Here is a 23,036-nt window from a genome sequence, read left to right as displayed (position 1 = left end):
CTAATCACGAGGAAGGAGAATTCAAGAGCCGCCCCTAGGCCTCTAGTGAACCAATGCGAGCTTCCGTTTTCTTGGTTCCGCCTCCGCCTCAAGCTTTCCCGTTCTTCCCCTTTCCATCTCTTTCACGAAAACTAGTTTGCACTTAAAATTTTTTTTCGAAACGCCCTCTTAGGGCGGCTACACCAATCGCTTTAGCAACCGTCCCAAATTGACCAATCACCAACCGTATTATTGGAAAACCAATTTCAGGATAGCCAATAGGAAGGGGACGTCAAGGAGCAGCGTGAAGCCGCGGACCTTCCATCTTGGATTGGGGTAAAACGGGGGACTAGGCCATAGTCAGCACTTTGCCGAAACTGCTGTTTCTTCTTTTTCCTCGGGTTCGGTGCTGGCGTGCTCTGAGAACTTTGTTCCTCTTCTCTGGCTCGGACCCCGGCTTGAATCCCACCCAGGAGGCTTAGAGGGAAACCCAGTCTGATTCCGGGTCCGAATCAGTCTTGGAGCCCGTGCGTGCTTACCCCACGGCCTCGATGAATGGATGAGTGCGCTGCAGCTTGAGGGGGACCACCAATTTGGATTTGGAACCCGATAAAGGCCGACTTCATTTGGGACTCGGGTAGGGTGGGCTTTGGGAAGAGCCGCTACCCACAGAAGTCAGAGGAGCAGAGGCAGGGGTCACACACATGTCTTGGGAGAAAGCCGCTGGGATCTTGTTTAAAGGGATATAATGCTTATGAAGTCAGACCCGGGGTTAAGGCTGAGACAGCCATGTAGCTCTGGATCCGGTACATTTCAGAGCTTCCAGTTTCTTGTCTGCAAACTGAGGGCCTTGCATCCCCACCATGGCTGGGGTGGCCCAGCTCACAAAGTGGGAATGGCAAGCCTACGGTGTGTGCCCCAGAACTTGGCTTCTTGACGCTAGGCTGCAAGAGACTGAATTCCAGCGCCTCTTCTTATCAGCCACTAATTAGCCATGTGTGAAATGGGGATGCAGTTGCTGTATTAAATAAGATAAGGCTGTAAAGGTGGTCCCAGGCCACAGATAAAGAAGGGAAGGAAAAAAGGGCTGCTGCTGGAGTCTGTGAAACATGAGGTACATGTGGCAAATGGCAAGTGTTTATTTATAGGTAAATTAGGAAAAGCAGGAAAGTAGTGTGCCTGAGTGGATGGTCATTAGCTGGGCGTACGGAACACAAAGGGCCAGGCTTTGGGGGAGGTTTCTTTCTCTGGCAGCTTTGCTGGGGCCTCAGGAGGGACTCAGAGGACCACAGGTGTAGGGGGTGAAGAGCATCAAACAAAGACTTTAAGTAACTCCACCAGGCGTGGGTCCTTGTAGAGCTTTTCCTCCAGAGCCAAGTACTTCAGTGGGGCCAGCTCCTTGTGTCTGAAATCAGAGGGAAGGGTTACAAAGCTGGTACTTTGAGACTTCCCTAGTGGTCCAGTGGTTAAGAATCCTTCTTCCATTGCAGGTGACATGGGTTGGATCTCTGGTTGGGGAACTGAGAGCCCACATGCCGCAGGGCAGTTAAGCCTGCGTGCCACAACCGCTTCTGCCTATGCACCGCAATGAGGACCCAGCACAACCAAAAAAACAAAAGCTGATGCTCCAACATCCTTGTGGGTCCTCTTGGCTCCCGCCACCCCTGCCTCCTCACCGACTGAGCCGCTGCTCCAGGATACGGATGCGGAACATGGCCTGAGAGCAGTAACTCAGGTATAAGTCTTCATCCTCAGGTGTCAGGGTCACCTGATTCTCCTGATACCACTGCTGCTTCTTCTGCAGCTCTTGAGTCTCCTGTGGGCACGGGGAAGGAGAGCAGGAGGGCTGACCCAGACTGCAGGCTGACCCCGCCCCTGCACAGGGCATCAGACAGCCCCACAAGGTCAGCCCCGTCACCCCTTCTCATAGAAGCCAGAGAAGCAGAGGCAGAAAACCTGGGGCCTTGTTTAGAGGGCTGTATGTCCACAAGGACTTCCCAGGTGGCTCAGTGGTAAAGAATCAGCCTGCCAATAGAGGAGACATGGTTCGACCCCTGACTGGGGAAGATTGCCTGGAGAAGGAAATGGGAACCCACTCTAGTATTCTTGCCTGGGAAATCCCATGGACAGAGGACCCTGGTGGGCTGCACAGTCCATGGGGTTAGAAAGAGTCAGACACAACTTAGCGACTAAACAACAACATGTCCACGAGGTTAGAGCAGGAGTCAGGACTGAGAGCCATGTGACTCTGGTCAAAGTACATTTTCAGAGCTTCCAATCTGTCATCTGCAAAATGAGGGTCATTGCACTCACCCCCACCCGCACCACCATAGAGCCGTTTGTGAAGATTAAATAAGATAATGCAGGGGAACTACACAGTGTGTACCTGACCAACAGAAATGGGTCAAAAACTATAGGAGGAGTTATAATGCTCCAGCCAGCCCGCCATCCACCCCTCCATCCCTCTGTTCACTCATCCACCTCTCCATCCACCCTTCAACCCAATAAACAAGGATGAGGAAGGACAGCTTGGTCCTTTGGACACACCAGGCACTGACCTCCTCCCCCTCCACCCGTTAGTCCCTCACAAGTCTATGAGATGGTGAGCCAACAGCCCTGGGCTAGTTTTCCGGTGAAGGATGCCGAGGTCCCCACCCCTGCCAGGGCCCCGGCTGCACCTTTTCAAACCGGGCCTGGATGAGGTTGGCTTTGTCAATGAGCCGCTGCTTGAAGTCATTGAGGCACTCCTCCTTGAGGCGCACTGCCTGCCAGCGCGTGAGCTTCTCCCCAGGCGGGAGCTGGGCCAGGAACGGGGCCAGGTAGTCCAGCTGGGCCTCCACCTGTCGCAGGTGCTCCTCATGTAGCACGCGCTCCTGTAAGGGGACCGAGGGTCGGCTGGACCAGCAGGGGCCGCAGACACCCCCCAGACAGCTCTATGGAGATATGACCACACAGAACCGGGCCCCAAACCCTCTGTGCTTGAGGCCTCAGAGGGCTCTGTGCTGTCTCCTGAGTTCATGGTTATTGGTGACAGCCAACTCTGGTGTCTGTGAGTTCACACGTCTCCACTCGAGCCTCAGTACATACCTATCACTCAGCAGATGCTCACTCGATAAATGGTAATAAAGCGTCGTTGTTAATGATGTTACAAACTGCTGGTGAGTTCCTTCTTTCCCTTCTACCCTCAGGCCTTCTTTATGTCCTGTGTTGACCGCCAGAGCCCAGTGAAGCTGGAGATGTGGGGGCGGACATCCCCACCTCTGGCGGTCTGAGAACCAGACCTCAGGTGCCCAGTCCTGTCTTGGCCAACCTCATCTATTTTTTTTTTTAAAGAAATCTCCACTTGGTTGGTGAAGGGGATTTTGAAGCTGGCCTCAAAAAAACCAAGCTAGGTCTTGCAACCAGAGTGGGTAATGTGAAGGCCCTGTGTGCAGGCACCAGAGAGCTCAGGCCCGTGGCCAGAGCCCACTCGCTGGTGCTACCAGCCCAGGCCACAACCTCCAGGGAAGCCCCCAGCTGGAGGTCTAGGCTTGGCCATAGTTCCTGGAGGTGGTATCCGGGGACCTGGCCTGTATCCTGAGCACGTGTTGGGGCATGATCCAGGGAAATGGTCAGCTCACAGCAGAGGACCACTGCGGTGTCAATAACTTCATCACCTCTAAAGGGCTTCCGCCCAGAATCTCTATCAACCTCAGCACCCTGGGTGGGGGAGGGGTCCGGGGGAAGCCAGGGAGCAGGGCTCACCATGGCCTCCCGGTACTCCTTGCTCTTCTCGTTGCGCTTGGTGTCATAGATGGAGATGGTCAGTGTGTGTGCCTCCTCCTCCTCCTCCCGAAGCTTCAGGATCTCTAGCACCTGAGTTGGGAAGTGGGGGCAGGCATGGTTGAAACACCCCCCACCCCTGCTACCTGCCATCTGGCCCCTCTCCCGCAGAACACCCGACCTCCAGCTCTGACTCCCAGGCTTGATGTCTGGACAGCTTCTCCTCGTTCTTCAGCTTCATCATGGCCTCGTACTGGTAGAGAAGCTTCTTGGTGTGCTCCATTGGCTCCACCTGGAACAACCACCACAGTGACTCGGAGAAGCAGCAGCAACGGCTGGCGTTGTGGGCAGATTCTGGAGCCAGACCTCTTGGGTTCAAATCTTCCCCTGCCATTTTCTAGCTGTGTGACCTCCAGCCAGTTGCTTCGCCTCTCTCGATCTGTTGCATCTCTAAAAGCACAACTAGCAACAGAAGAGAAACCGGAGACTCAGAGGGGCCAAGGAATGTGCCAGCAAAGTCAGGACTGGAACTAGGAAATCCAGCCCCGTGGAGGTGTTGAGATCTGTCACAGCCTTGGTGCAGGATGGAAAAGGAGACGATTTTCAGAGGAGCTCAAAGAGTATTATTCCCAGATGGGAGGTCTTGATTTTCCCAGGGGCGAAGATGAATTTCCAGGCTGGGTACCAGGGCCTTCCACCCCAGTTCTCCTAGGTCCCCAAAACAGCGTGTAGGGCCCCAGGGCTCTCTCCTCACTCCACCCCATCCTGCCCATGCCCGCGAGACTCCCGAGCCCACCTCGAAGCTGATACACATGTCAGGGGTCATGATGATCTTGTTGCCCTTGCTGTCCACCTCCATGCGCCGCAGAAACTCACGCTTGTTGGCCGTGATGTGGTCCGAGCGGCAGTGATAGCGCAGCTGAATGCGCTCCTCCGCGATCAGAAACACTCGCTCGGCCACGTCCTCGTCCGCAGGCTTCGCAGGGTTGCGGAAGAATCGCTCTGTGATTTTCTGGGACACCAGAAGATACGGAGGAGGCGGGGTGGAAAAGGGGAACTTCTGTGCCTGCCCTGAGGACAGGCGCAAAGGACCCTCAGGGACGCTGGGGTCTGGGGTTATTTGGGGGGCGGGGTTCATGTAGAACAGCCCCTCCCAGCTAGACAGTGGCTCTCAAGGCCCCAGGGGTTCTCAGTGCCCAGCGCTCCAGCCCTGTGTGGTGCGCCATTTCTTCTCTAGCTCCTTCTGCCAGACTCTGGTTGCCCACCTCCAGAGACGGGGAGCTCACCACCTCTCCAGGCAGCCTGCTCTATCACTTGACAATGCTTACTGCTAAAAAGAGCTTCTTTGGTGTGCAGACGTTAAATAAAGGTGTAAAATAACTTGTGATGATATGGAGGAAAAAGCCGCACAATTTAAGTGAAGAGGGTGATATAGGAATTCTGCACGCGTGCACACACACACACATACACATCTTTGAAAAGACTCTCAAAATCCAGTCTATTAATATGTGATAATAGCTGAGAGATGGCATTCTGAGATATTTTTTACTTTTTATAATTTTACATATTTTCTAAGTGTTTAGTCAAGAGTGCGTATACACACACACAAGGACATAATATCTCGGTGGCCCAGTGGCTGATGTCTGGCATCAGACAGACCCGAGATGGTGTGTTTAGTAAAACAGGAAAGGTCACTCAGTAAAGAAGCCTCCCTGGAGTCGGGGCTCCTCCCCTTCAGGGTAACCTTGGCCCACCAGTGTAGGCAGGCATCCCATCCCCATGCCCAGCAGGTACTTACCACCATGGGCCGGGGGTTTGACTCCGCGCTGTTCAAAGCCAGCTTCTTCATCCGGGGCCCGAAATTGACATGGCGGTAGGAGAGGAAGTCCGGCCGTCCGTGGTAGTACTCTGTCATCGTCTTGGGCGTCTCCTCCCGCTTGATCAGGCCGTCCACGCGGGCCGTTTCGTAAAACTCCATGACACGGTCCATCTCAGGTTGCATGGACTTGTACGAGTGCACTGCGGGGAGGGGGTGGCCGGGGGAGAGGGGGGAGGCCCGGGCGGGGCGACGCCTAGGTGAGCACCTGGAGCCCCTGGCTTCATAACCCGACCCCAGGCCCTGGGGAGAAGCCTCATGTATGACGTCACCAATGCCCTAGAGCTAGGTGTTTAGGCTGCTTCCAGCTTTTTTGTTATTATAATCAACACCATGATGAACATCTGTTTGATGTATGTTTCCTTCTTGCCTGCTATTTGTGCAACAGAACTGCTGGTCAAAAAACACATAATTGAAAGGTATCATTGATTATTTTGCCCAACTGCTCCCCAGAAAAGTTGTGCCAACTTGCTGTCCTACCGGGAATGAAGGGGAGTTTCTTGCTTACAGGTGGTAGGGCCATTTTTTCATTTTTGCCAACTGAAGGGTTGTAGGTTGGTCCCTTATTGATTTTCTTTCTTTCTTTCCCCTTCCCTTCCCGTCCCTCCCCTCCCCTTCCTGTCTCAACCAAGTGAGATTGGACATGTTTTTAGATGTATATTGACCCTATGTTTTTCTTTTGTGAATTCTTGGATTGGGTTGTTAATTCCCTCCCAGGATATGTCCTTCCCTGCTTCCCAGCCTCCTGGGCTCGCCACCACATCTGCACTGCCACACTTCTGCCCCCTGCATTGCCCTTCTGGGAGTGCTTGTTGGTTTTCTTGTAGGCATCCTAACCCCTGTAAACGTGGCCACAATGGGTACCTGATCCCAACCACAGCATGGGCAGCAGCCCTGCTTTACCTTTCCTGGAGGAACACTTGTCACATTTCCTTAGATTTTCTGTGCTTCCTCTGACCTCCCACACATCTGCTTTGCTTGGGGAGGCAGGGGCTATTTCGGTTGCTTGCCACGCAAGAACCCTGGCAATAAGGATGCTGGTTCCTCCCACCATGCATCAGCTGCTGTGGAGGCTGCTCTAAGGAGCACATGAGGCCCCCACCCTGGGCTCTTAGCTGGCCTAGTGATGGGGTCCACTCACTGCGCAGTGCCTGGGGGTGGCCTGGCTTGAAATAGTCGACATTCAAGCCCGTGATCTTGTTTATGTGCTTCAGCTCCAACATGTCCTCCCTGTTCTGGTACCACTCCTTCACCTCCAAAGTCTTGGTACCTGTGGGGCCCGATCAGTGTCTGAAGCAGCCAGGCCAGATCCCCCAGCTGGTGTCCCACCACTCCCAGCACACAGAGCACAACAGCATGGCCCACACTCACACGGATAGGGGTGGTGACATGACCGAGGTCACATAACATGTCGGGGAACCCAGCTCTTCAGCCCCCTCCCCCCCGCCCCCCCCCCGCCCCCCGCAGCTAGAGCTGCCTACTTACACTCCAGGTCCTCGTAGGTGGTGAGGCGGCACACGAGGCCGTTGTTGTTGAGGTACGGGGCCCACTTCTCCAGCTTCGCCCTCTTGTACTGTATCACCTTCTTCCCGTTTGGGCAGCGGGTCTCGAATGCTGAGGACACAGAGTGGGCTGGGGTCTTTCCTCCCCAGACTGGGGGAAGGGAAAGCCAGCCTCACCAGCCACACTTCAGCCTCTGTCCACTGTGCTGTTTGCTCAACTCCTCCAGCCCCCAAGCTCACTCCAAGGAGGCAGAGGGGACAAGTCACGAGGGCAGCTCCTGCCCTGGAGGACATCTCAGCTTGAGCCTGACCACACCGCACTCTTCCAGACCTCGGCTGGAAACACCATCCCCTCCTGCCCTTACTGTGCTGACTTCTTCCGATTCCTTAAAACTTAGCTTAGATGAGCCTTCCTCCCAGAAGCCCTTTCTGCCCACCCACTCCCAGCCTCCAACCCCCAGTTCCCATGACACCCTCTCCAGCCCTTCCCGCCCTGCTGAGACAGCCTAGGTCCTCCCCGTGGGTCCAGGCACTCCCAGATGGAAATCTCAGCAATCAGCAGAGGCTGGCACGGGGCACAAGCATGCTCTGCCCCCCCGCTTTCCCTGCCCCCGCCGGGTACTGTGCATAGTCTCCTCCTGGCAGAGTGGGCTGAGGGAGGGGAACAGCACCTGCCACACTCCATCACCCTGGGTCTGGTAACTGAGCCCTGTCCTGTGTGCCAGACTAGGGTCAGGCTCCCGGCCGCAGAGCTGAGCGTGTATGTGGGAAGGAAGAGATGAAGAGGGTGCAGCAGGAAACATGGGGCCGGGGTTTGGAAATGAGGGGCGGAGGCAGCCTCTGCAGGCATTCCGCCTCCACAGATGCCCCCAAAGGCCCAGAGATGCTGTACCTTCCGGGGAGATCTCAATCTGCTCCACCCACGAGGGCGGCATGTCGAAGCTCTTATCCTCATCCTCCTTGCCCTGTTGGGAGAGGTGGGGGTGGGGTGGGTAGTTCTGATTAGGACTGGGCCTTCTGATCAGGGCTGACTTATGGGCAGGTCAGAGCTGCTCCCTCATCCCCCAGGGCCAAGCCCCCCAAGGTGGCTTGTCAGCTCCCTCAGGGGTGCTAGAGATCTGACCTGGTATGACCTGAGATGGGGGGAGGAGGAGGAGCAGCTCCACCCCTCTACCCACCTGGCACCTGGCGAGGACAGCCACACCCTGTCCTGTGTAACCCCCCCCCGCCCCACCCCACCCCCAACTTCCCGCAGAGGCAGGAGACAAAGCCACAGGCCTTTCATTAGAAGAGGGGCTTCTGGAGTCGGGTGGGCCCAAGCCCCACCCTCCATCCAACACCAGCTCAGGCAAAGTCCCTTAGTGGCTCTGAGTCTCAGTTTTCTAACTGCTTGGGAGGATTGGCTGATAAATGCACATAAGGGTTTGGGACACTGCTGGCCGAGGGGTCTAAGGTACTGCGTTCAGGTCGTAGTCTCCCCTGGAGGCGTGGGTTCGAATCCCACTTCTGACAGTATTCTAGCTTTCCTCCCCTGGTGGCTCAGACAGTAAAGCGTCTGTCTACAATGTGGAAGACCCGGGTTCGTGTCCTGGGTCGGGAAGATCCCCTGGAGAAGGAAATGGCAATCCCCTCCAGTACTATTGCCTGGAAAATCTCACGGACAGAGGAGCCTGGTAGGCTACAGTCTATGGGGTCGCAAAGAGTCGGACACGACTGAACGACTTCACTTTCACTTTCTGGTTGACCTTACTGTTTTTCTTTCTCTTTGAGCCTAGTTTCCCCATCTGGCAAATAAGGCCTAGTCTAGGCAAATGAACTCTGATGATACCGAAGGCCACAGCTAGCAGGAAGAGATTTCCCACGTTCACTGCACTCATGAGGCCTTTTTCTGCTGTGAACTCTCTGATGACGAAGAAGGCTCGAACTGCTAATAAAACATTTTCTACAGTCACTGCACTTATAAGGTCTTTCTTCAGTGTGAACTCTCTGATGATTGAGAAGGCTCATCCTAGCAATAAAAGATTTCCCACGTTCACTGCACTCATAAAGCCTTTCTCCACTGTGAATTCTCTGATGATACCGAAGGCCAGAGTTAGCAGTAAAAGATTTCCCACATTCACTGCACTCATAAGACTTTTCTCCAGTGTGGATTTTCCTACCGGAACTGAGGAGGTGCATTTGATTAAAGGAGGTCCCATAGTTACTGCCCTTATATGGCACTTCCCCTCTGTGAACTTTCTGATGATAACGGATGCCAGCCAGAGTTATAAAAGATTTTCCATATACATTACAGGCATAAGGGCTTTCTCCCGTGTGAATTCTCTGATGTCTATGGAAATTGGAGTTGTTGATGAAAGATTTCCCACATTCATTGCAGGTAGAAGGCCTTTCTCCAGGGTGAATTCTTTCATGTACATAGAAAGAGGATTTATGGGTGAAACATTTTTCACATTGAATGCATTCACTTATAAGGCCTTTCTCCAGTATGACTTCTCTGATGTTCAATTTAAAAACAGAAACAAACTCAGGTTTAAGGGCTTCACTGGGGGCTCACTGATAAAGAACCTGCCTGCAATGCAGGAGATGTGGGCTCGCTCCTGGGTCAGGAAGATCCCCTGGAGGAGGAAATGGCAACCCAGTCCAGTATTCTTGCCTGGAGAATCCCATGGACAGAGGAGCCTGGCAGGCTACAGTCCATGGGGTCGCAAAGAGTCGGACACGACTTAGCAACTGCATTGGACAAGTGATCTTCAGGTTAGGTAATCACAGAAACTTGGCATAAGATTTTCTCAGTTTGAAACTTCTCCATGAATGGATACATGTAAAGGCATGGCTGAGTCCCTTTGCTGTTCACCTGAAACTATCACAACATTGTTAATCGGCTATACTCCAATATAAAATAAAAAATTAAAAAAAACAAAAACAAAACTCTTCTTGCCAAATTGCTCAGGCTTCTGACACCCACTTGGCCTGTCTGTTCTCATTTTGACGCCTGCAGGGGGTGCCAGTGGTCCAGGATTTACTGCTCAGGAGAGGAGGCTCTCTGGTCTCCAGGGAGAAGACGCTGAGAACACTCAACACCACTTCCAGCTGGGTCTACACGTCTGTCCAAGCACTTCACACCGGTGGTCTCACTTGTCCTCAAACAGCCCCAGGAGGCCGAAAAGAACTGCCTTTGAGAACCCAGACTTGGGAGCCGGACTGTCAAATCCCAAGTCAAATCCCAGCTCTGTCACTTATTGGCTGTGTAACTTTGGGTCAGTTATTTCACCCTCTGTGCGTAAGCCTTCCTGTCAGTAAAATGGGGCAATAATAATCACTAGTACCCATCACACCAGGTAGCTGTGAAGATATTGGCAAGTTAAACACCTACTGGCACTTAGAAGGGCTTCCCTGGTGGCTTAGATGGTAAAGAATCTGCCTGCAATGCAAGAGACCCGGGTTCAATCTCTGGGTCGGGAAGATCCCAACCCGCTCCAGTATTCTTGCCTGGAAAATCCCATGGACAGAGAAGTCTGGCGGGCTACAGCCCACGGGGTGGCAGAGTCAGACACAACTGAGACTAACACTGTCGCTCTCACAGCACTTAGAAAGGGCCATATGAGTGTTACCTATGGGCTGACTTGTATCCCCCCAAAACTCATATGTCCTAGTACCCAGAACCCCAGAATGTGACTATATTTGGAGACAAGATCTTTAAAGAGGTATCAAAGTTAAACTGAGGTCCTTTGGTTGAGCCCTAACCCAATACTACTGGTGACCTTATAGGAAGAGATTAGGACACAGACGCACACAGAGGAAAGAGTGTGAGCACCTGGGGGTGGGCACCCCTACAAGCTGAGGGGAATCCAACCCTGCTGACAGCTCGACTTCCAGTCTCTAGGGCTGTGGGAAAAGAAATTTCTACTGTTTAAGCCGCCCAGTCTGTGTTATGGCAGCTTTGGCAAACGAATACCCCTGTTACTACTACCACGATGTAACTGACCCCATGCCCCCATTTTTCATGCAGAAGGTGAAACTGAAGCTTCCACCAGTTCGGAAGTTTGCCCAAGATGTCAGAGCCAGGAGTGAAGGCTTCTGGGCCTCTGGCTTCCACTCACAGGGCCTCATGCAGACCTGCCTGGATTGCCCCTGAGTAGGAGCTCAGAGATGACCAGGTCAGTGACCTTCAGAAGGGCTGATAGGTGGGACAAGAAAGGTCTGGAAGTGCGTGTGGAGGATCATGGTGACCACGCAGGAGAGGCCTGGATGTGAGGGATGGGTTCTGGGGCTCCCCAGGTTTGTGGAGAGGGTCTTATCGCCCTACTCCAAAGGGCAGGGCAACCGCTGAACAGGGTGTGGGCTGTGAGTGTGGGGGCTGGGCAGGAGGCCTGAATGCAAGTCCCAGCCTTTCCCTGCACCATTTGGGGGTCCCGGGCAGGTCGCTGGACCTGTCTGGGCCTCAGTCTGCCCATCTGTAAAATGAGGGCATGGTCCAGGCCCTTCTGCTTCAAGGAATCTATAAGTGATCTATCTGAACTGCTCCCCCCGCCCTAGACACATACCTGTGGGGGGAAGTGCGCCAGGCTGGCCTGAAGCAAGACAGGGTGTCAAGTCCCCCCACTCCACAGAGGCTCACCAGGTTTTCCACGTCATCATCATCATTCATCCCCTCGTCCTCCTCCTCGGTCAGGGACAGGAAAGGCTTGTCAGTCCCCAAGAGCAGGTACTCCCACCTCACGGGGTCTCCCAGGTCGAAGACCAACTCCTGATGGAGAAAGGGGTCGCTGAGCACACCCCACAGCCAGTGCACCCCCCTCCTGCTCCACAGGGGCAGGGAGCGGGCGGGGAACAGCCAAGCCCAGGGTGAGAAGACACCCCGCTGGGTCTCAGAGGGGCCAGAATGTGGCTCCAGGCTGCCTCTGAGAGTCCTCGCCTGCCCTCCTCATCCCCACAGGGGGATGGAGGCCCTGGGGGCGCTGACTGCCTTCCCGTGTTGGTCTCAGGGTGAGAGACTCGAAAACTCTCTGGCCTGGGATAGGCCTGGATGTGGAGCTCATTCGGCATTGTCCTTACAGGAAGAGATGAGGTGTCGCTGTATAGCAAAGACCGGTTCAAGAAATAGAACATTATCCACACTCCCAGAAAGTCCCGTGGTATCCAGTTACCACCTCCCTCCAAACATGTGCACATATTTTTTAACTTCTGTAAATGGCACTGAGGTTTTGGGTTTTGTTTTGGCTGCACTGGGTCTTCATTGCCCCAGGGCAATGAAGGGATCTTCATTGCAGTGAAGTGATCCCAGGGCATATGGGATCTTAGTTCCCCATCAGAGATCAACCCCGCATCCCCTGCATTTGAAAGGGATTCTCAACCACAGGACCACCAGGGAAATCCTGGCACTGAGTTTTTATACATAAATATGTATGGAAGTTCACTGAGCAGGACGTGTAGGATAAGAGCATTTTTCTGCATGTATATTGCACTTCAATACAATGTTTTTTAAAAATCAATTGAACTAACAACCCACATTTTATAAGGATACAGAAACTAAGAGAGTGACAATAATTATACTGGAATGATTATGTATGGGCAAAGCAGTAGCCCTGGGTACTCCAGGAAAAGTCCAAAGCCCCCTTGGCTGGTGGCCAGCTCTCCCCACTGACCACACCCACCCTCCCCCACTGTGCCTGCCACACCCGCCCAGGCCCGCCGAGCACCTTGCAGCAGTTCCAACAATCCTGCATGTTGACCCAGTAGTTCTTGTGGTTCCAAAGGCTCTCAATTCCCAGGAAGTGATCGTCCTGGGTGCTGTAGCTACGTGCAGTGAATGGGTCAATGAAAAAGCTCTCAGGCACCTCGCGTTTCCCCGACAACACCAGGACCCAGGAATGCACACGAAGGCCGTGCAGGGGGTCGGTCTTTGCATTTTCCTGTTCCTGCACGGGAAAGGTGGGTGACCTCGCGGCAAATGGATGGGAAGGGGATCATCAGGGGTCCAAACATCTCCCTGAGGCTGAGGAACTGGCAAAATAACCAAATTTTGATCCACACTGCATCTCTGGTTGACTTTGTGACCTTGAGGACATCACCCCACCTCTGAACCTGTTTTCTTATAGATAAAATGGGAGGATCTAGCTCGATCTGTGGTTTATAACTTGACCTTTTGGAGCTCTGGGATATCTGGGATTTTTGGCTTTCTGTGTTGTGATTCTGGGTGAGAAAGATAGAGGGACACCATATGGCTTCCCTATCTGCATCCCTCTGGGAAAAGGGTCACTGTGCCAAGTTCATTATTGCATCCCCAGGGTCTACTGCACCCCACAGTAGACCCTGAATAAATACTGTATGGAAGGAAAGACAAGAAGGGAGGGAAGTAAAGTAGATGAGAGGATGATGAAAGTGTGGGTGGATAGGAGGAGAGATGGAAGGATGGGAGAGAGGAAGGTGGGAGGATGGATGGGAGAGTGGATGGGAGGGTAGGTGGGAGGGTGGGAGGGAGGGTAGGTGGGAGGGTGGGAGGAAGGATGGATGGGAGGATGGTGGGAAGATGGTGGGAGGTTGGTGGGAGGGTGGATGGGATGGTGGATGGGAGGATGGATGGGAGGGTGGTGGGAGGGTGGATGGGAGGGTGGTGAGAGGGTGGATGGGAGGGTGGATGGGAGGGTGGTGGGAGGATGGATGGGAGGGTGAATTGGAAAATGGATGAGAGGATGGTGGGAGGATGGATGGGAGGGTGGTGGGAGGGTGGGTGGGAGGATGGTTGGGAGGATGGATGGGAGGATGGTGGGAAGATGGTGGGAGGATGGTGGGAGGATGGATGGGAGGATGGTGGGAAGATGGTGGGAGGTTGGTGGGAGGGTGGATGGGATGGTGGATGGGAGGATGGATGGGAGGGTGGTGGGAGGGTGGATGGGAGGATGGTGGGAGGATGGATGGGAGGATGGTGGGAAGATGGTGGGAGGTTGGTGGGAGGGTGGATGGGACTGTGGATGGGAGGATGGATGGGAGGGTGGTGGGAGGGTGGATGGGAGGGTGGATGGGAGGGTGGTGGGAGAGTCGATGGGAGGGTGGATGGGAGGGTGGATGGGAAGGTGGTGGGAGGGTGGATGGGAGGGTGGATGGGAGGGTGGTGGGAGGATGGTTGGGAGGATGGATGGGAGGATGGATGGGAGGATGATGGGAGGATGGATGGGAGGGTGAATTGGAGAATGGATGGGAGGCTGGTGGGCGGATGGATGGGAGGATGGATGGGAGAGTGGATGGGAGGATGGATGGGAGAGTGGATGGGAGAGTGGATGGGAGGGTGTGTGGGAGGGTGGATGGGAGGGTGGTGGGAGGGTGGATGGGAGGGTGGATGGGAGGGTGGTGGGAGGATGGTTGGGAGGATGGATGGGAGGATGGTGGGAAGATGGTGGGAGGATGGATGGGAGGGTGAACTGGAGAATGGATGGGAGGACGGATGGGAGGGTGGTGGGAGGATTGTGGGAGGATGGTGGGAGGAAGGTGGGAAGGTGAATGGGAGGATGGATGTAGAGTGTATGCAGGTATATGTTCAGTGAGCTTCTGGTCTGGAACAAGGAGGACACCAGAACTGCACACCACACAATGAATTGGCCCAGGCAGCACAGCTCTGTAGTATTAGCATCTGGCTGACCACCACTGGGATTCCCACATGGCTGGGCGGAAGTGGGGTTGTTTGGAAGAGGGAGGAGGGGATTTGAACCTGGGGGCCCATAAACACATCCCTTCATGACCTTGGTCTGTTTCCCCGTTCCTAGCAGCCCCTTCTCTCGAGCGGAGTTCATGGCTTGAGGGCTGAGGATGGTGGACCCACCAAGAGGCGTGCCTCCTCCTGCTTCCGCCGATTCTCCTCCTCAGCCTTTATTGCCTCCTGCCTCTTCATCTCCTGTTCCTGCTCAAACCTGCTGGTCAGGTCCCTGGGCGGTTTGATGGCGTACTTCTTAGGGGGTGCCTTTTCCTCCTCCTTGACTGTCTGTCACGAGACAAGAGGGAAAGGATCGGCAGCCATGCACACTGTTGCTCCTGGGGTCTGCAGGCTCTCTGACCCCAAACACAGAAAGAGCCTCAGCTCCAGACCTGCGACTGTGGGCATGTCCTCCCATTTCCCTAGCCGCAGCCTCTTCTGCAAAATTCAGTGAGAACCTTTTCCCCAGGCTTGATCTGCCAAATGGAGACGGGACAATGCCTGTATGAGTTGCCCATCCAGGCCAGAGCTCAGGAGGTGTGACTTCTGTTCTTCATCCTCCACGGCCTAGACTAGCTACGATCTGGATCTGATTTAGAAAAAGGGGCAAATTGTCGAGAATCAGATTTTCCAGGTTTTACCACTGCAGGGCTTCATATGTTGACTCAAAGTGAGAGTTTCCTGGGCTCGGAAAAAGAACAAAGCCTCTGTGTGTGTGTGCGCGCGCACGTGTGTGCATGAGCGTGTGTACAGAAATGTGTGCTAGGAGGACAGAAAATGTCCAGGAAAAGACAGCACGGAAGCTGCAGAATGGGGACCTGATATAAGGGAGAAATGGCGAATCTCCACCATTCATGATCAGACAGACTGGGCCTCAGCCCCCAGGGACCCATTTACCGGGTGTGTGACTTTGGTCACAAAAACTATTTCATCTCAACACACTCACATGTAAAACACAAGAGCAATCATTCCTACCATACAGTGCTCTTGAGAGGAGCAACCAAGTCAAGAAACGTGTAAGTGGTTTATAGACTGGAATGTTCTCAGCACCATTAGCTATTGATATCAATTTCATAATTAAATTTTTGGCTGAGCTAAGAGGCCTGTTTGTGAGTTCATGGGCCTTTGGAGCCAAAAGCAGTGATGGAGCTTTTTTTGTTCCATCTTTCCTGGGGAGCCGGGGCTGGGAGAGCAGGCTGGGCTCTCACCAGGTGCCTCCCTCTCCTTCTCCACCAGGAACAGCCCCGGGGGCCCCAGTGGCTCACAAAGGTATAACACAGGTGCGTCATGCTGGTTGCCTCAGGTCCCTGGATCCCCTGCCCCAAGCTGCAGATACCCACGGGGCCTTGACCCTGGGTAAGGCCAGGGTCATGAATCAATCCAGTTCACGAAAAGCATTATCTGCCTGTGCATGCAGGCTAAATCGCTTCAGTCATGTCTGACTCTTTGCGACCCTATGGACCGTAGCCTGCCAGGCTCCTCTGTCCATGGGATTCTCCAGGCAAGAATACGGAGTGGGTTGCCATGCCCTCCTCCAGGGGATAGTTCCAACCCAAGGACTGAGCCCACATCTCTTACGTCTCCTGCATTGGCAGGTGGGTTCTTACTAGAGCTGCCTGAGAAGTCCTTTCTGCCTGTAGTGCGGCTATTTTCGAAATGCACAGAGATGCTTTAATGATTCCTACAATTAAATTCACTTGAAAGTGTTCTGAGTGTTCACAGCTGCCTCGAGCCATTATGGTGTGTGCTCAGTCCGCATGTATAAAAGTACCACCACTGCCTGCTGTGGTTTGCTGGAGGTTTGGTGAAATTTTGTGCTGTTAAAAAAGGGATCTTTTTACATGAAGGGGTGGGGGGGAAGACAGAACTACATGTCTGTTCATTTGTCTGCTTTTTCCTTATATGAAAATGACTGGGTGGATTTTTATCATGTGCACAGGCTAAATTTGGAAGAATTTGGCTGAAGATAGCCGCCATGTGGCATTCACTAATGTGGGGAACACAGTAGCTGAAGCTGAGTGACAACAAGTGGAGAGGAGCAGCCAGTTTGGAGGAGTGGGCTGTGTGCATGAAGATGCCAAGGGGACAGAAATCATCAGTGGTTTGATTTCAGTGAGCGCAGGTGTCCCAGTTGTAAAGCTCAGCGGCAGGGACGGGCTGCTATAAGGATAGCGTGTCTCATGTGATGCTGAGGGGAGCAGGGGCCCGGCTGTACCTCCTTGGGCTTCATGGTGAGTGGGCACACCTCCCGAGTTAGGTCCATGTAGCACAGGTCCTGCGAGCCGTAGCCGTTGACACAGTAGGCATCGTAGCCGGCGCCGATGAGCATGGAGCAGAGCAGCGTGCTGAAGTCGAAGCAGTTCCCCTTCTGGTACTTGAGCACAGTGGTCGAGGAGTACAGGTACAAGGGCTGGGCACAGCAGGCTGGTCAGTACAGCTGCCCCCTGCCCCTCGCCAGTCTCCCCAGGGCTGGGCACCAGGGCCAGTGTGCAGGCTCAACACCAGTGGGGCTCCTCCCCTTTGCTGGGTTAGGGAGCCTGCTAAGAATGGGGTGAAAACCACAGCCCCCGTGTCCAGAAAGTGCAATCCACATTTGCCTGTAATTCCAAAGGGCCATGGACTCCTTCCTGATGGGAAAGACCGTCTGGATGTTGAGGCTTCTGGCCTGAGGATCTTTGATTGGATGGTCTATGGTTTTATTCCAAAGTTACCCTTACCTCCTACCTCTGTCTCCCTCTTCTCTTTCTCCACTGTGTACATATCCCCTTCTCTCTCCCTCCTTCCCACCCTCCATTCTTAAAGAGATTAAGCTGGTCAGAACCCAAAAAATGTGGCCTTGAAACGTGGGTAGCTGGTCCCCCTCTCTCCTTTTCCACCTCCTAAAGTCCTAAAAAGAAGACTCTGAAAGCCGAAGGAGGCAAAGGAGTCAAAGAGGTGGGATTTCAGAGATCAAGCATGCTGTGTGACCTCAGGCAAGTGGCTGTCTCTTTCTGGGCCTGTTCCTAGCCTCACTCCCAGCCAGGGGGTCGGTGAGGGGTTCGGCCCCGACAGACTCATAGACTGTGGCCCGAGGCTGGCCAAGCCTCCTTCTCCTGACCTTCCTGGTTTCCCATCTCTGGCTTCGTGGCCTAAGGATGCAGCCTCAGGTGGTACTTACAGGTTTGAGGGGGTCGGGCAAAGGCACCATGGACAGGAAGTCGGAGATGAACTGGGCGCAGGTGTCCCAGTTGTAGAGCTCAGGGTAGGGCATCAGTGTGGGCCGGATGGTTGTGCTCACGAACTTCTGCAAAGGGAGAGACCACAGGCCCTGGGGCAATGTGCCACTTGGGAGGAAACCACGGTGCTCCGAGGAAGCTGGAGACCTCAGGATGGGGTTGGGGGTGGCTCTCTAGGCCTCTCTGGGCCTCAGGTTCCTACTCAGGACCTTGGGAGGTGGAGGAAGGGATTCCCTCAAGGCCCTTCTTGCCCAGATCTAGCATAATCCTGTGCTAGTGATGTGATCACTACTGCGTCATTACCACAACCCCACTCAGCGCCGCTCAGTCCTGCATCACCTCCCTGACCCCAGCAACTCTGTGAGGCAGGTCCCGCTGACGGGTGAGGAAGCCGAGGCTCTGAGAGGTGAGCTGACTTGTTCAGGTTCACAGTCAGTAGCACAGTCGGGTCTGTCTGGCTCTAGATCGCTGCCCAGCGTGGGGGAGCTAGTGCTTCCACAGCCTTTGAGGGGCAGCTCTGCTGCCCTGGGGCCAGGAGCCAGGCCTCTGGGGTCTCCTTCTCTGTGAATTCGAGGAAGGTTTCACCAGCACCAGATCACACATGGCCCCACCTAAGGGGCAGCCCCCGCTGATAGCTATAGCAGAAATGCAGGTCCGGGGTTACCAGATCCAGGAAAGAGGAGACTAGAGATCTGGTTGGGAACAGTTGAGTTCCAAGTGCTGGCAGCTAACACAAGGGTTACATCACCAGGTGGGCCAGATCAAACGGTCTGCAAGCCCGTCAGCCTATGTAGGGGCTGCCACATTGTAACTTCTCATTCATCTTCTACCGTTCCCTCTACAGGTGGGGAAACTGAGGCCCAGTGAGGATCAGGGACGTGCCCTGGGTCCCAGGGTGAGAAGGAGGGAGGCCAGCACTCGGGTCCTGGCCCGTTTTGTCTTATATCTCTGCCTTTCTCTGCACAGGGCTGGCCTCGTGGGCATGGGGGCTCCAAGCCACCGCAGGGATGACGCACACTGGGCCTGCTGGGACCTGTGGGCATTTGAGTTTATATGCTGCCCGCCCCCACCCTCCAGGAGAGGGCTGTGCTTGGCCCGTCTCCCTCCCTCTGTGCTCCGGCCCCGGCCCTGCCCTCTACCACCCAGTCTTACAGGCACTTCGCATTCGTTCAGCGGATGCAGGAAGAGGGGCACCCGGTCCGGGCACAGGTGGCTGTACTGGCGGGAGAAGTTGTCAGCCACCTGCAGCAGGTGCTCCTCCTTGAGCGTGTTGCTTTGGTAGGAAAGGGGCAGCTTGGAGGTGTCGATAGTGTCCTTGGTGAAGGTCCTGTGTCCACAAGAGGGTGGTATCAGCCTGCGTAGGGTTGGGCCTGGCACACAGGGAGCCCTCCGTCTACCTTAGCTGCCACCGGCTCTACTCTGTCCTCATTTAATCCTCGTAACTACTTAGGAGGGAAATGTCTTTTTATCAGCTGCTCTTTTATTTTTTTAATCTATTCTTAATTGGAGGATAATCGCTTTACTATGTTGTGTTGATTTCTGCTGTACAACAACCATAAGGATACATAGGTCCCCTCCCTCTTGAACCTCCCTCCCCTCTCCATCATCCCACCCCTCTAGGCTGTCACCGAGCACTGGGTTGATCAGCTGCCCGTTTAAACAGATGAGGGAAATGATGCAGAGAGGCTGAGCGGCTTGCCCAAGGTCGCACAGTTAGGGAGGGGCAGAGTGGAGACTTGGCCCAGACAGCCTGAAAGCCTGGTCCTCACTCTGACCGCCTCCTGTAGGTCCCCGTGCTGCCTCCCAGCCCCGGCATTACCATTCGGACCTGCTCTCTCTCTCTGCCCAGCCCTGGTCTGACCCCCGCCAGGGTGGCTGGGCCAAAGCCCCCTCCCTCCCCATCCCTGACACTCACAAGAGCTTCTCCGGGACAGAGACCTCGATCTCTGACAGCTTCCTCTCCAGGTCTCTGAGCATCTCCTGCGTCATGGTGGTTTCCCCTCTCCGCACCTCCATCGGCCTCTTTGTTTTCTCTCCCCTCTCGGCCCGCTCGGCTGCTTCTTCTCGCTCCGCCGCCTCTTCCTCCTCCACTTTCTCCTTCAGGACCTCCATTCTGGCGTGTCTCTGACTGTCTAGAGGGGAGGTCGCTGCAGGAGGATTAAATGCACTCAGAATGGCCAGTTTCAGGCCAGAATGGAGTCAATGACACCACCTGCGTCCTTGGGTGGTGCTTTGATGTGCTTTAGAATTTAGGGGTCCTCAGCCTCCAGGATCTAATGTCTGATGATCTGAGGTGGAGCTGACGTCATAATAATAGAAACAAATTACACAATAAATGTAATGTCCTTGAATCATCCTGAAACCACTTCCCTCCACCCCTGGTTCATGAAAAAAATTGTCTTCCATGAAACTGGTCCCTGGTGTCAGAAGGGTTGGGGACTGCTGGTTTAGGTCACAAAGGGAGGAGGCAAGACCCTCTTAAACGTCCTTTCCATCAGAAAGTCTCCACATGGTGTGAGCACACCTGTAACACCTTTCTGACATTTGCAAATTTCCCCTTGAAGCAGAGATGTCGCAGGTCACACGTTGAGACTATTGTCAGGGCAGGAGCAGGTAGCTGAGACTTATTAACCTTGCTTTGCTTTTTGTATATTTATTCCGCCAGCTACTTTCTCCTTCTGGCAGGTGATGTTAATGCTGTATGGATAGTATTATGAAGTTTCCTATTAAATATATTTATGAAGTCCAGTAAGTCTAAATTCAAAGAAACTTATTCATAATTATCTTTTAGACCTCTTAGATATGACACCTACATGCTCAGTCACTAAGTTGCTAACAGGGCTGGTTCCCAGTGCCTCGCGAGACTGGGTGGCACCATGGTTGGCAACACTGGAGACAAACAGTTGTTTCCCAGCCCAGGGGTTGAGCCTATGTCTCCTATGTCTCCTGCATTAGCAGGCGGATTCTTTACCTCTGGCGCCACCTGGGAAGCCCATTCATAACAGCAAGGAAGGAAAAAAAGAGGTAACATCACCAAACTTGGAACACAGAGAGGGCAAGAATGGGGCTGCCTCTAAGGCACCTGAATAAGGGGCAGGCGTCAGTGACACAGCCAGCAGTCTTCTGGCCAAGCCCTTGCGTCATCTCTCAGGATGGAAAACGTTTGGGGGGGGCGGGGTGGATGGACACTGAAATGCTGTATATGCTCATATGCCCTAGGGAAGGCCTTGTCTGCAGCCAGAGAGCCCAGCCTCACTACAGTGGATCAAAGATCCAGTCCCCTTATAATTTCCAAAGTGATAAGAACACCAGGCACATATTTTTTTTTTAATGTTTCAGCAAGGCTGGGTGACCCCCTGGATGACTCCCTGATGGAGAGTCTTTCTGGTCACCGGAAAGACCAAGCTGTGGCTGGAAGCTTGGAATTTCCAGCCCCTCCTCCATTCTCCAGAGATGAGAGAAGAGTAGAAATGGGCTCAATAATTGATCAAGCCTCTGTGAGGAAGCTTCCATAAGACTCTCAACAGTAGGATGTGCAGAGAGCCTCCAGGTTGGAAAGGCAATGTCCTCTTCGGGAATAGAAGCGCCTACACTCAGGACCTTCACAGACCTCCCCAGACCTCGCATTATGTATCTCTTCACCTGCCTGGCCATCTGTGTCCTCTACTGTGTCCTTTAATAAACTGGTAAATGTAATGAGGTGTTTCCCTGAGTTCTCTGTGCCTCTCTAGCAAATAAATAGAACCCGAGGGAGGGGTCATGGGAACCCCCAATCGGTAGCCACATTGAACAGAAGTTGTGGGTAACCCGGGACTGACTACTTGCTTGCTATTGGCATCTGGAGTGAGTGGGAAGAGTCTTGTGGGACTGAGCCTTTAACCTGTGGGATCTGATGCCACTCCAAGGAGGTAGTGTCAGAATTGAGCTGAATTGTAGGACACCCAAGTGGTGTCATGGAGCATCTCTTGGGACTTCCCTGGTGGTCGAGTGGTTAAGAATCCTCCTTGCAATGCAGGGGACGTCGGTTTGATCCCTGGTCAGGGAACTAAGATCCCACATGCAGTGGAGCAACTAAGCCCATTCCTCAAAACTACTGAGCCCACGTGTCACGACTAGGGAGTCCTTGAGCTGCAAAGAAATATCCCACAGGACGCAATGTAGATCTGTGTGCGATGCAACTAAGAACTGAGGCAGTCAAATACATAAATGAATATTTTAAAGAGGAATTACTCAGTGAGGGGAAAACCCGCATATTTGGTAACCAGAAGAGTCAGAAGCAAAGGGTTTTGTCTGAGAAGTAAAGGAGACACACAGAAGGTGGAAGACTGAGTTTTTCCATTACGGAGACCCTATGAGGCAGATACTGTTATGATACCCACTTTTCAGAGGAGAATACTGAGGCCTAGAGAGATTAAGTGCTTGGCCTAAAGTCACAGAACTAGTAAGGAGCAGAAATATACATGAACCTGTATATTTCTGGCTCTGAAATCCATGCATTTAAGGGCCTAATAAAATGTAAAAATACTAGAAGGAATGGATGGTTTAGTGGAGGGGGAGTGAGTAAGGAAAGACATAGGAGGGGAGGAGGCCAAGGTGTCAGTGGGCAGCCACTGAAATTGGCTCTGAGCCAAGGTCACAGAACACGTCATCAGAGGTGCTGAGCCAGGACTCGCAACGCTTGTTCCCTGCATCAGCCTGCCCCGTCAGCTAAAGCACAGTTTGGGGAAGGCAGTCCCGCCTTAAAGTTCCTCCAACTCTGTGCCCAGCAGCGCTCCCCACCACAAGCCCTTCCCTGAGTCTTTCTCCCCAGCAACAACCTCCTCTTCACCATCACATACACACACACACACACACACACACTGAAAACTTCCCCAGAAAGTTTGGGGTTGACAGGCCCCAGGCAGAAGAATCCCCCTTACCACCAGAGCCCGCGCCCTTGCCCTCCTCCCTGCCAGGTGGGGTTCAGCCACCCCACACCCCAGCTCCCATCTCTCACCCTTGAGGACAGCCTGTAC

The 23,036-nt window shown here is 53.7% G+C and overlaps 1 protein-coding gene across 2 annotated transcripts; it reads right to left on the bottom strand.

Annotated features, from left to right (window-relative positions):
• DRC7 (dynein regulatory complex subunit 7) lies at nt 612-23,035 on the bottom strand. Of its 2 annotated transcripts, XM_005692029.2 has the most exons (18): nt 23,018-23,035; nt 19,937-20,168; nt 19,174-19,348; nt 17,964-18,089; nt 17,022-17,216; nt 14,936-15,094; nt 12,819-13,037; nt 11,738-11,866; nt 8,012-8,084; nt 7,103-7,231; nt 6,759-6,887; nt 5,540-5,760; nt 4,538-4,753; nt 3,923-4,033; nt 3,724-3,834; nt 2,658-2,852; nt 1,656-1,795; nt 1,105-1,384 (listed from the first exon to the last, which is right to left on the bottom strand). In XM_005692029.2, exons 2-18 carry the CDS (start codon nt 20,131-20,133, stop codon nt 1,291-1,293), a joined length of 2,619 nt encoding a protein of 872 aa, XP_005692086.1. In that variant the 5' UTR covers nt 20,134-20,168; nt 23,018-23,035; the 3' UTR covers nt 1,105-1,290. The 2 variants fall into 2 exon arrangements, with proteins under 2 accessions (XP_013826518.1, XP_005692086.1); XM_013971064.2 differs by lacking the exons at nt 17,022-17,216; nt 23,018-23,035 and having other exon boundaries at nt 612-1,384; nt 19,937-20,133.

This window comes from Capra hircus, chromosome 18, assembly GCF_001704415.2.
Source record: "Capra hircus breed San Clemente chromosome 18, ASM170441v1, whole genome shotgun sequence".
Taxonomy (NCBI): domain Eukaryota; kingdom Metazoa; phylum Chordata; class Mammalia; order Artiodactyla; family Bovidae; genus Capra; species Capra hircus.
The sequence above is the reverse complement of the archived record's forward strand: the minus strand, read 5'-3'. Positions and strand labels throughout refer to the sequence as shown.

What these genes read in the sequence shown, in the direction of transcription:
- DRC7 (XM_005692029.2), bottom strand. Translation starts at nt 20,133, where the DNA reads ATGGAGGTCCTGAAGGAGAAAGTGGAGGAGGAAGAGGCGGCGGAGCGA. An exon ending in AGGAGTACCGGGAGGCCATG is followed by an intron (nt 2,853 to 3,723) that starts GTGAGCCCTGCT and finishes GTCCCCTTACAG; the next exon opens with GAGCGCGTGCTACATGAGGA. An exon ending in TCCAGGCCCGGTTTGAAAAG is followed by an intron (nt 1,796 to 2,657) that starts GTGCAGCCGGGG and finishes CCGTGCCCACAG; the next exon opens with GAGACTCAAGAGCTGCAGAA.